General features: G+C 40.3%; 1 protein-coding gene across 1 annotated transcript in view; it reads left to right on the top strand.

Moving 5' to 3' along the window:
• SH3TC1 (SH3 domain and tetratricopeptide repeats 1) overlaps positions 1-12276 on the top strand; it is a 45487-nt gene extending 33211 nt beyond the window's left edge. Inside the window, exons 13-17 of the mRNA XM_044418520.1 lie at positions 4917-5067; positions 7376-7498; positions 7676-7826; positions 10068-10264; positions 11440-12276. Of these exons, the coding sequence (XP_044274455.1) occupies positions 4917-5067; positions 7376-7498; positions 7676-7826; positions 10068-10264; positions 11440-11694 (877 nt within the window). The 3' untranslated portion in view covers positions 11695-12276. The remainder of the gene's footprint in view (positions 1-4916; positions 5068-7375; positions 7499-7675; positions 7827-10067; positions 10265-11439) is intronic.
• Positions 12277-12802: the final 526 nt, after the last annotated feature.

Below are 12802 nucleotides of genomic sequence, written 5' to 3'. Positions count from 1 at the left end.
GACAGGATGTATGAGGTACCATATGGCAAACTTTCTATTCAGCAGTTTTTGCAAGGTATCTATCCCCTCTATACATAGAACCTTCATGTCATTTGTGACAGCAAATGGTTAAGAAGAATTGACAGTACACAGCAATATAAACTGGGGCTGGGTTAGAGGTTAAAGAACTGCCTGCCATACTTTTTCTGGCAGGATTTCTGTAGCTTTAGTACTTACTTGCATGGTATGCTTTTCCTATTAGTTCACCTTCGTGCTGCTAAGAGTTCCTCATTCTCCATTCCTGTTGCTAATGCAGTTATTAGTAGCACATGAGCACTTGCAGCCCAAAAGTTTGAGGGGTTCTTTTGCCTGTTGATTTTTGTTATAATTTATTGGCTTTTCCAAAATATTAGGCTTACAGAGCTTATACCATTATTGTTCATTTTGGTAATGTCACAGTCCCCCTTTTGGGTGCACACCTTAATGTAGTGAAGCACTTTGAGAGTGTAAAAGAAGCCAAGAAAAATGCTGCCAGGGGGCAGACTCTCTCACTAGCCTGTACTCCCAGCAGTGTCACAGAGAATGGTCAAAGCAGAGACAGCAGCCTAAAATGCACCCACCCCCTTTAAAAGTAGCGATCACATCAGTGAAAGTGAATTGATCAATCTAATGCTCACGGGAGATCAGAAACTCCTGAAGGGCTACTACTGGATGGCAGCAGTAGTTGAAGGGGGCACTGGCAGAGGGTCTTTTACAGACAATGGCAGTGATGCTGAAGCTAACTCTGGTTCGTGCTATGCAGGAGAAGGCAGTGGTAAACCTTGTAGACCCTATAATGAACAATGATGAAGACCCTATAATGAGTAGGGCCAGACAAGGAGGCTCCCAGGTTGGAAAACACTCAACCAGCTACAAGAACAAATAGCACTGTCACTAATGATGCAACTAGAGCAAAGCCGAAAGCAAGTCTAGTGACTGACAAACACAGCAGCAAAAGGTAAGCTGATGCTGCACAACATGTACAACTGGTACGTGAAACATGAGAGGTATGAATCAACTGTAAAACAAGTAATGGAACATTACATCACAATAACCAGTAGGAGCAAACTGAAGTGGACTGGCATGGGACATGTTCAGTCAGACAAACAGAAAGTTGTTTACTCTAGAAATTACGAACTCAGAAGAACCAGAGTGGCTCTAATACTGAGGCAAGATGTAGTACAAGCAGTAAGGGGCTATAATACAAACTGAATCATATCTATCAGAATTCTTTGAAAACTTATCAATATAGCCATCATTCAAGTTTATGATCCAACAACAGATACTGAAGAAGAAATTGAAAAAATTTATGTCCAACAAGAAATTGATAACTCACCCAAACAAGATATGCTAATAATCAAAAGTGACTGGAACACAAATGTAGGAAACAATACAGAGTCCAATGTTATGGGAGGATTTGGCTTTTAGGGGTCAGAAAAAGCAGGAAAATGACTCTCAAAATTCTTAGAAACCACCAACTGTATATTGCAAATTCAGGCAACCAGCCAGACATCTGCATGCTTGGACATCACCAGATGGCCAATATAGAAATCAAACAGACTATATAATTGTAAATAGGAGATGAAAAAGCCAGAACAAGACCTGGAGCAGATTGTGATAGCGACCATGAACAATTAATATGAGATTATCAGAATAAAGCTGGAAAAGATCACTAACTGACCCATAGTGCCAAAGTACAACTTGAATAACATTTAAGAAATAACATTGAAGGAAACAAAAATCATGACTACAGAAGAATTACATGACTTTATTGTCAACAACAAAGTAATTGCAGTTGTGAAAGATTTTGCATGCCTTGGCACAATCATTTCCAAAGGAGACTGCAGCCAAGGAGTTGGAAAGGCAGCACTGAAGGAACTAGAAAAGATCTTCAAGTGTTTGTCTAGAAACTGAGGCCACACTATTGTATTACTGATCACTACATGTGGGTGTTTAGACTGGATTGAGAAGAAAGCTGACTGGAAGAAAATCAATCCATTTGAAACATGGTGCTAGAGGATTGCTTCTACATACCCTCAACTGTCAGAAAGATGAACAAGTGAGTCTTAGGTCAAATAATTTTCCTGGAAGCAAAATGATGGAACCGAGCTTGTTGTATTCTGGGCATATTCTAATGCTAGGGAAAGTTAAAGCCAAAAGACCAAATATGAGATGGATCATTTCCATATAGAAAGTCTCAGGCTTGAATTAAGAACTGAGCAGAACTGCAAAAAACAGGACATTTTGGAGAACATTCATTCATATGGTCTCCATTAGTTGGAGACTTGATGGTATGTAACAGTGTGTGAGGATTTAATTGACTGCATTTCAAGTGCTTTGTTTGGTTACTATTAATCAACTTCTGGAATTAAGCTAGATGCTACAGAGGTTTCAATTGCTGTATGTGGATTGAGGTTTTAGTAAGCAAATGGTTTGTATTATACCCACACTTCTTTAGTATGAGGTTCTGGCAGACCCAGCAGAAAAGTTAAGAGTATTTTAAGTATTTTTCTAAGTATTGTTTTTATTGAAGATAAGGATTCCACAAAGAATGAATAGTTGTCCAACCTTCCAGCTTAAACTTATCTATTGGAATAAGTAAATGACTAGTTTGATTTATTTACTCATTCATTTCATTTTTATACCACCCAATAGCTTAAGCTTTCTGGGCAGTTAACAAAAGTGGGTTAAACAAAATTATAAACACACACACAACAAAATAGAAAAGAACAATGCTATAATAGCAATTGCAGTTGTTGAGAAAACCAGATCAAGAGTGTCTTTTTTTACATAAATTGGGCCAATAATATGCTGAAACAGTCTGATGGTTGCCATGGTGGCCATGAAGTCCTGAGCCACCCCAGATACAGCAGCCTTGGCATGGAAGTTAAGATCTCCAAGAACCATCATTCTAGAGGTCCTCAACACCAAGTCCAGGATGACCTCTGTTAGCTCAGGCATGGAATCTTATGGGCAGCAGGGTGGATATGACACTGGCAGAATCTCTAATCTGTTTCAGGCACCCAACACAAGGTACTAATGCTCAAGATCCACACTCGACTGAACAGGAAGCCCAGAGAGGGAGATTGTATTCCTGTAGACCAGGGGTCCTCATCCTCCAGACTGTGGCCTGTTAGGAACTGGGCCACACAGCAGGGCTCTAACATCAAATGATCCAGAGTTCAAATGTTAGGGTTGAAATAAGATCGCTCTGCAGTTCAAACAATGCTTCTAATTCAAACTGCAAGCAAAGAGAAAAAAATGCAGTCACAACAAAAAATCATCAGTTGTACACCCCAGTCGGGGGAAAAAGCCTCGATGTCCTGAACTGATTCATCTGGCCTTGAATTGCTCTGTCTTGAATCAATTCATCTTGTCTTGAATCTATTTGGCTTGAAATCGATTTGTCTCACCTTGAATCCGTTTATCTTGAATTGATTCAGGACATCGAGGCGGCCATGACAGTGCAACTATCATGTGCAACTATTAGCCGTCCAGAGACGTTAGTAATTGGATGGCATACAAATTTTATAAAGAAACAAACTTAAAGACACTCAAGAATGATGGGGTAAGTGTGTTCAAAGCTAGGAGGAACATTTTATTTATTATTTATTTATTTAAAATTTTTATATGCCATCATCACATGCCTTAGCATCTCAGGACGGCTTACAAATTTTGAGGGGGTTTAATGGCAATGTATCTTTTAATTTTTTTAAAACATTTGTTGAATTTTTTTATCACACCTCATATATAATCTCAAACTTAATTGGTTTCAGGAGGCCATATTTGCTGTTTAAATTTATCAAAGGGGCATTGTTTAGGGTTGGGAATGGATTAATTCAGTTTCCATTATTTCTAATGGGGAAAATTGATTTGGACATTGAACGATTCAGAGTTCAAACGTTCTCCTGAAATGAATTAAGTTCAAAGTATGAGGCACCCGTATAATGCACTTGAATCATCCTGAAGCCATCCCCACCCCTCCACCGGTCCCTGGAAAAATTGTCTTCCATGAAACTGGTCCCTGGTACCAAAAAGGTTGAGGACTGTTGCTGTAGCCCACAGCTGCCACCCCCCCCACCCTACCCTACCCTCCAGTCAGGCTGTTGCTGTACTGAGTATCCAGGAGGGCACAGTTGAGAGAGAGTAACCCCTTCCAGCTCACCCACCCAGGTCTCAGTGATGCAAGTCATGTCAGTCCCTTCATCCACAACCAAGTCGTGGATGAGAGAGATCTTATTCTAGCCCAGCCTGGCATTCAACAACATCAGCCCCAGACCTGAGGACAAATGGGTAAGGCTGCCAGGAATCATCCAGCTTGGAGAGAAACTATAGGCGATAGCTACGAGGTATCTAGACCCTTTTCTCCTCAGCTGGCTTGTTGATCCTCCAACACTACCTGTGACAGTAATGGGAGCACTACCTTGCTCCCCAAAGTTATACAGACACTTAATTAAAATGGGTATAATAAAAACATGCTGACTACTACACTTCTAAGCTGATCAGTAGCAATTGTTGCGAGACTGACCTCTTCCTGTGGTGACCCTCAGCAGTCCTGAAGAAGTCACTGAACAGGTACCAAATGAGTGATCTCCAAGGCCACTGCCTTGAACTTCTCTCCCCAAAGTAGCTGGTGGTGGTGATAGCCCCCCCTTTAGGGCCCAGCTGCTGCCTCTCTGGTCCAGGCAGGTGGCCACTCCACAGGGCAGGCAGGCAGGACAAGGAAGGATCTTATACCATGATCCAATATCAGAGGAAATTATGGATACATTACAATAATCAGAAGTTTTTAAGAACAGTATATACAGTAGCTAGAAAATACTCTATTTTCAAGAAAGTTATGCAGTGTTAGCTGGGGACTGGTATTTATTTTTCTTACATGCATTCATTTCCTTTAGGGCATACAGATTTGCCCTGGAATACACCAAGAGAAGCCTTGGAATATTCATTGATCTTCAGGAAAAACAAAGGGAAGCACAGGCTTGGCTCCAAGCAGGAAAAATATATTATATATTGAGGCAAAATGAGCTGGTAGATCTTTATATCCAGGTAAGATTAAAGATAGTCTCAGGATTCAAAACTGTAAAGAGGCAATTTCAAATGAGAGAACAGATTTGAACTGGGTATTTCATAGCTAAAATATGGTACTTCAAGTCATTTAATTTTTTGGTTATTTCATCTCAGTAATGCAATACTGTGCCTAGCTTTATTCATCTGGAATTCAGCTGAGAACAGGAAGATTTAATTTATTTAGATTTGAATATATTCTTATAAAAGGTTCTCCCCGCACATGCATGCTAGCCGTGTCTGATCTAGGGGCAGTGCTCATCATGTTTCTAAGCCAGCGTTGTCCAAAGATTCTTCTGTGGTCATGTGGCCGGCATGACTAAATGCCAAGGTGCACGCCACTGTTACCTGCCCACCAAAGTGGTACCTATTTATCTATTTGTACTTGCTTGCTTTCGAATTGCTAGGTTGGCAAGAGTCCTGCTGTGTGGATTTGAACTGCCAACCTTCCGATCAACAGCTTTTGACTCAGCAGTTTAACCTGCAGCACCACTTGCACCCCTATATATTCATATTCATGTTCTTATATTTGAGTGCAAAGTTTTCTTTGCTGTCATGCCTGATATATAACTACACATACTACATGTACTAGTGAATGGAACCAACTTCATACAGTGGAAATATCCCTTACAGTACAAGCTGCTAGTAAATTAGTCAGAGTTGGGTACATTCTGTCTGCCCTGCTGCATTGAAGCCATACCCATGGGCACCCATAGCCATGACCCCTGCCATGGTACACCCCAATAATATCCACATGAAGGGGTTCTTCCATGCCATTCACATAACTGAAATGTGGGGACACTGGAATCCCTCACTAGAAGAAGCCTGGGGTGATACATCGCAAACCCTCACTTTGTTCCAAGCAGGTAGTTGACCAACAGAATGCCTGCACTATCTAGCCACCCAACTGTCTAGCAGAATGGACTCGAATTAGCAGACTGCTAGATAGAGCATCTGGCTAGTATAAGTGATGGCAGCTTATCCATTTTCACACTGTGCTGCCCTAGGTTGCAGCAACATGAAATAACCTGTTGAACAGACCTTGGTAAGCCAAATTTCCTCCTTTTTCTGAATAAGGTTTCCATGATACAAATTAGATCAGTATGTTCCCTGGAAAAGTAATATTTTCCCTATAAATGAGAATTAAAATGCAAGACTTCATGAAAGCAGGAAGGCTTTTTAATTGGTTAGTCCTGTTTTTACCTGTGATTTTAATCTGTTTTAGATGTTTTAATTTGTATTTTTCTTTTAATTTAGGTTATATTGTAAGCCACCACCATGAGCACCAGTTTTTGCAGGAAGGAGGAAAAAGTAATTGCAATAATATTAATAATGGTGGTGATCGTAATAATAAATTGTGGACAAGAGGATCTACCTTTACAATCACCATGGCTTCCTTATTAGATTGCAGCCTAGGAGAGAACATATCTCCTGCTGCCAGTAATTACCTGAATTCACTCCCAAATCCTCTACTTTCCCCCACTCTCCAGGATATGTCTTTAGAGCCTACTGAAGCAGAAGCAAAACTACTTTGTAAATTTCAGTGTTGGAAGACTCAGACAGTGTAGCCTTTGCAGTTAAAATTTACTGTGCTCCCAGTCATCCCTCACATGCAAACCAAATACCAAAGGGGAAAAGAACCCCCAGATGCTCACCCATGCACAACAGAAGAATGGCTACAAGACCATCCTCAGTCTCAAGGCACCTTCCTTTTGGTGTTACCCATTAGGGATATGCTAGCTAATGGGTAATCTAGACAGGACTGCCAGCAAAAGTGCTGTGTCACCATCTCTGACTTCTTTTGGGAGCAGGAACTTTCTGGCAGTGAAGTCCATCCACAAGGAGGTAGAGGCACAAGCAAACCTATTATTAGTCTCTGGGCAGGTGACTGTCCTCCTTCCCCTTGGGCTGCTGCAATGGCTGCTGCATAGTTCCCAATACACCTGCACAAATCTGACAGCTAAATTAGCTATGGATTCCACAAGGAATGTGGAATTCAAATCTTGAATCCATTGCGGTTGCTCTGGATGCAGTTAAATCAAGGCCAAAGAGAATGTCTGAAACAGAATATACCTATATGGACATAATATGCAATGTTCAGATGAACTTTAGGGCCATGGCTACAACAGTATCTCTAATTCTAAAGAGTGATAAATGGAAACATAGCATTAAACACATTTCACAAAGAGAAAACTGAATAAAAATGGTTACTGGGTTATGTAATGTTTCTACTTGAGAGAGTCAATACTTTTATTTCCCAATATTGTAGTATATATCTCTCTCCTCCTAGGTTGCCCAAAATGCTGCTTTGTGTACTGAAGATCCTAATCTAGAAATGGAAGTGTTTGAATCTTCAGGAGACATCTTTTTTAATGGAGACCGAGAAAAGGAAAAAGCAGTGCCCTTCTACAGGGTTGGTGTTCTCTTCTTGATTGTTCAATTTTTTTCACAAACTGAGTCATGTTTTGATTGTACCATACTTCTGATAGGCATATAGCAGTGCCTTTAATGTATGGGATAATGATGTGTGACCAAACATACATTTTGGGGTAATTGCCCAAATGTTCTTTTCGCATTGCATTCATTTTAGGACAAGGCACTGCCAATTGCTGTTAAGACAAGGAACAGCTGTGCTGAGCTTCGACTATTCAACAAACTGGTGGGAGTGCTGTTTGCTCTGAAGGCATATGAGGAGTGTCTGAGATATGCGCAAGCATCATTAATGCTCAGCGTCAATCTAGGTAAAGAGAACACCTCCCTATCAGATATGCATATACATTTCTCATTCCTTAAAACTGGATGACTTTCGACTGAATGGCTGCACCAGAAGAGGAGGAGCTGGGGAAGCATGTGGATCCCTGGCTTGCCTGGGCCTGCTCCTGTTATAATAAACCCTAGTTTACTAACCAAAAACCTTTTTATATTCATGCATGCCAAGTCTACATCTGAGGTAGCAATCACTAGGTGATGAATTTGGACATGGGAACCAGCCATGAGATTTCTTTGTAAGACTTCATAACTCATAAAGTGAACAGTCTTCAATCCTTTTCATTGTAGCAGAGCAGACATTTCTGCTCATGCTACAACAGAATTAAGTCAGGATTAAAGGACTTAAGGCCTATAAATCAAACTGAGCAATTCTCAAGTAGCATTGTGCTATGATTTTAGTGCTATTTCTTTTATTTACAGTGTTTATGCTCTGCCCTATAGAAGTTCTCAGAGCAACTTACAACAAAAGCAAATAAGATAGCAATTCAGTTGCAACATAAAGTATGACGCAAGCATATTTAAGAAGGTCTTTAGCCTGTAAGTGAGCCCGTTGGGTTGTGCCATGTTTTCAGTGATTTTCCCCTCTGACTGTGATGTTTTATGCCACATCTGGTCAGATTCTGGATCAGCAAACAATAAAAGGGGAAAAACACTCTATTAAAAGCTTTCTAAAGTCTGTGTCAATAAAATATGGCTGCTCAGGCAAGGAGGACTTGTTCAAATAAAATGTCTTCAGAGGTGCTAAAAACAGTGTAGTGTGTGGGCCTGCCTGACTTCCAGAGGCCAGGAGTGCTACAGACAGGAATCAGCCACATGGAAGGCTCTTCTCAGGGTAAATGGTAAACTGGCCATGGATCCCTGAAGGACCACCAGGAGCGTCCCATCAGCTGAACTCCGTGAATGGGCACTCTCCTAAGGAAGAAAGCCACCTTTCAAGCATTGAGGTTCCAGTTTCAAAGTGTGTGGCAGCCAGGCTACTGATGTACACAACAAAGGCATGGTTAGCCTTTTAAGCTGCGGAAGAACGGACATTATTCCAAACATCCCAGAGCACCTCATCAATACTGTAAATTTAGATTCCCCCACCCCATCTAAACATCTGTGCCAGATCTTTGAAAAGATTTTGCCATCCTGATAAGCCTCCTCTCTCATAGGGAGAAAATAAATTATTTTCATTTCTATACTGCCCAATAGCTGAAGCTCTCCAGGTGGTTTACAACTGGCCATTAAAAATACAATACAATACAATACAATACAATGAATTCTTACCAAAATAGAAACATCACCAAAGAAAAATTGGCGATATTTGAATTGGTGCTAGTTTCTACCTTGAAATTATTTTTATCTTTTACTGAACTTATAGTGAGGGAAGGAAAGGATGGTTACTATAAAAAAATGTGTATGAGATACTGATACAACTTTATTATAATATACAAGCCAGTGTAGTTTAGTGGTTAAGAGCATGGGACTGGGACTCAGGCATTTTGAATCCTGTTGTGGGGAAGGAGTTTCTGGAAGAGTGGCTAGTGGACAAAGAGTTAAGTATCTTTGTGACAAAGAAGGAGGTTATCAAGCTATGATTAATATATGTGGCTGCAGTTTGGCCTTGAATGTGTGAATGGAAATCCATTATGTTTTAAAGCAGGGGTCTCAAACTCGCAGCCCACGGGCCAATTGCCGGGATGGGTGGGGCATGGGGGAGGGGCCCTGCGGCCTTCAAAGAACCGGCGGCGCCCGGGCCGGCCTCCGGGAGCCACGCGGGACGAGCGGCCCACCACCCCCACGGTGGTGCAATACTTGATGCAGCCCAGCCTCACCCAGACTCTACTTCCAGCGGCCCCCAGGTAAGTTGAGTTTGAGACCCCTGTTTTAAAGGGATATTGAAGCTCTAGCATGAGTCAGTTGGACATAAGTTACCTATATTTCCTCATAAAATGCTCTCTTATATTCTTATAAATGGTGTTGTTTCAGTATTTTGTTTCTTGGATTTCAGTGTTTCTTGGATTTCAAAGTTTCTTGGATTTCTGGCCAGGGTGGCTTATTTTATATTGTATTTTTGTATTTTTAATTTAATGTTTATATTTTTTGTAATTTCATATTATAATTATTTTTAATTTATTGTTGTAAGCCGCCCCGAGGCTTCGGCGAATGGGGCGGCATAAAAATGTTTTAATAAATAAATAAAATGTGGATTCTTTTGCTTACCTCCTCAGGGAATCAATTAAATGAAAGAATAGCATATCATCGACTAGCTGTTATCTACCACCATCTAGGGCAGTGTGAACTTACTGAACACTTTTTCTTAAAGGCCTTGTCCCTCTGTCCCTCACCCCTTGAGTTTGATGAGGAAGCCCTATACTATGTAAGAGTATACCTTGTTCTTGGAGACATCACTTTCTATGATCTAAAGGTAAGACAGTTGGATGGAATTGATATCTAAATATGGGTTATATTTTAGTTTCATCTGAGAAAATGGATACAAACTTAGAACAGAAATAACCATTTTGCACAAGTAAGTGGATTGGTTCCCAGTATCCAAAGTTAGAAGTGGCTTCCAAGGAGCTGTCTTAAGAATGAGTTGGGAGGATGCATAAAATGTCATTCATTATCTAGGCAAGAGTGAAGAGCCAAAAGCCTTCCAGATGATGTTGCACTGCAACTTCCTCCATCTCCAACTTTTTGTGTTATTGGCTGGGGCTGATGAGAGCTGGAGTTCAACAACATTTAGAGGCCACAAATTCTCCATCCATGATTTACAGGATCAGTTGGGTGAACATTTTTTACAGTCCTTTCCCCAGTGACTGCTATCTGTGTTTCACCCACAACCCTCTTTGTTCCTTTCAGGAACTTGTTGATTGAGACATATGAGAAAGCTATTTGCATAAAAGTGGGGAAGGCTTACACTCCACAGATCCCCTGTATTAAGTTCAAATCTTTAGAATAGCTCTTTAAAAGAGAGTGATGTTATAAGATGTGGGGATTCCATATTTTATTTAACTTTTTGTTTTTGTGACTGCTGTGGCTTGGCATACAAGGAATCTTGTGCACTAGACTGAGGAATAAAGCAGGGAATAGAGAAGGAAAGGTGTGGTGAGACGGGCTTGGTTTTACACACTTGGTCATTATTTGTTTAAGATAAAAGGAAGGGTTTCTTAAGTGGCATTTAAAAAGATGTTTTGTACCTTTATGGAGCATTCCAAGTGCATGGATGTTTGGCCAACATTGCAGCAGTATAGAAAGAAGTGCTTTTCACTATGCTGATAGAGATTTCAGCATAAAGTTTTAAGCATCTGTAAATGGTCCCCCTGCCCCCCCCCACCTTGTCTTGACAGTATGCCTTCTGTTTTCTTTTAAAATTTCAGGGCAAGATTAAGTGAAAAGAGTGGTAACAACAGTAGTAAGGAGCCGAGGAATTTTGAAGGCTACACTCTTTCAGAATGTTAGAACTGCAGAGTTCCTTGTTTGCATACAAATGGTTTTTTGCTTCACCTTTCTATAGTGCAAATTACAATCATTCTTAATTATGTACTATCCAAATAAAATCATATTAAATTTAACAGTGGATCATGTTTTGCTTTGTTTCAGGATCCCTTTGATGCTGCTGGCTACTATAATTTGGCTCTTGCAGCTGCCATGGGCTTGAGCAACAAAAAGGCTCAACTGAAGATTTACACAAGGCTCGCAATAATCTACCACAACTTCCTTGTGGATCGAGAGATGTCCCTCTTCTTCTATCAAAAGGCAAGAGCCTTTGCAACTGAACTTAATATTCGTAGAATAAATCTGTCACCTGATCAATCTACGAGGGCAGCCTGGGCACCTGTGAAAAAGATCATGTGATAATCGCATCAGTGCTTGTTTTTCTATATTGCAACAAGTCCTTTGTATATTGCATGAAATGGTATATGACTGACATGGCACCTGCATGTTCTCCTGCTCTTAAATAACACAAATCCACTTATATGTCCAAATATGTAGCCACATAAGCGCAAGTAAAACAGGGACAAAAATTTATTAGAAGGTGATGGTAACAGTCAGTCTTCTTCTTACAAGTATGGAACTGTTTAACTGCTGAAAACAGGAATCTTAAATATGATTAAAATCAGGGATTAACCAGAATGATACACAGTCATGATTACATCTAAAATTGTCTCACACCAGTTCTAATTAGTATGAATGTGCTATGACTTGTTTGGGAGTATGTGACTGATAGAGCCAAAGAAACCAAAGTTAGCATCTAATACAAGCATCCTTGCCTCAATTTCATGTGCCAAATTTAATTGCATTTTAAACTATGTTTAAAAGTGAATCCAGTCTCCAGAAAGGTCAAAGGAACATGAGGCATGTGCATATAGCTGAATGTAGAATTTGGCCTTGAAGTAGGTCTGAGAATACAGATTAGTAGACTGACATTTGCTGCCATCTGAGAGTTACGTGGTTTTTTGAGTTGGGAATCCAAATCTGTCTCACCCCCATCTGTAACCAGTAATAGTGCTGGGGACAAAAAGAGAAGTGTTTGTTGCGAGAGAGACCAGCAAAACCAGCAAGTAATTTTATTTAAAAAGGGCTCTATTGTAGAGAGTGAAGCAATAGAGAGTGAACCCACCTCCAGCCAAGACCAGGTGCACAGGCATCCTACAGAGTGAATTTATACATTAGCATTATGCAGTGATTAGTAACAGAAAATGTCATAGTCAAAACATTCCATTACTTTTCTACATGGTTACTTTTGTACATGGTCATCATGAAGTACAAGTCTTTTGAGGACATTTGGTGTTGAAACATTTACCTCCAGACTTATCTATAAATATTCTGACTTGGAGAGAGGTTTATTTTATATTTTCAACCTTTTGTGTCTTCCTGGTATAACACTACGTAACTGACCCTTGCTCTGTATGGTCAATAGTATCTGACCATTTTATTTTCCTCGATAGTAACTGTGATTCTA

This window comes from Varanus komodoensis, unplaced genomic scaffold, assembly GCF_004798865.1.
Source record: "Varanus komodoensis strain SLA01 unplaced genomic scaffold, ASM479886v1 scaffold9, whole genome shotgun sequence".
Classification (NCBI taxonomy): domain Eukaryota; kingdom Metazoa; phylum Chordata; class Lepidosauria; order Squamata; family Varanidae; genus Varanus; species Varanus komodoensis.
The sequence above is the reverse complement of the archived record's forward strand: the minus strand, read 5'-3'. Positions and strand labels throughout refer to the sequence as shown.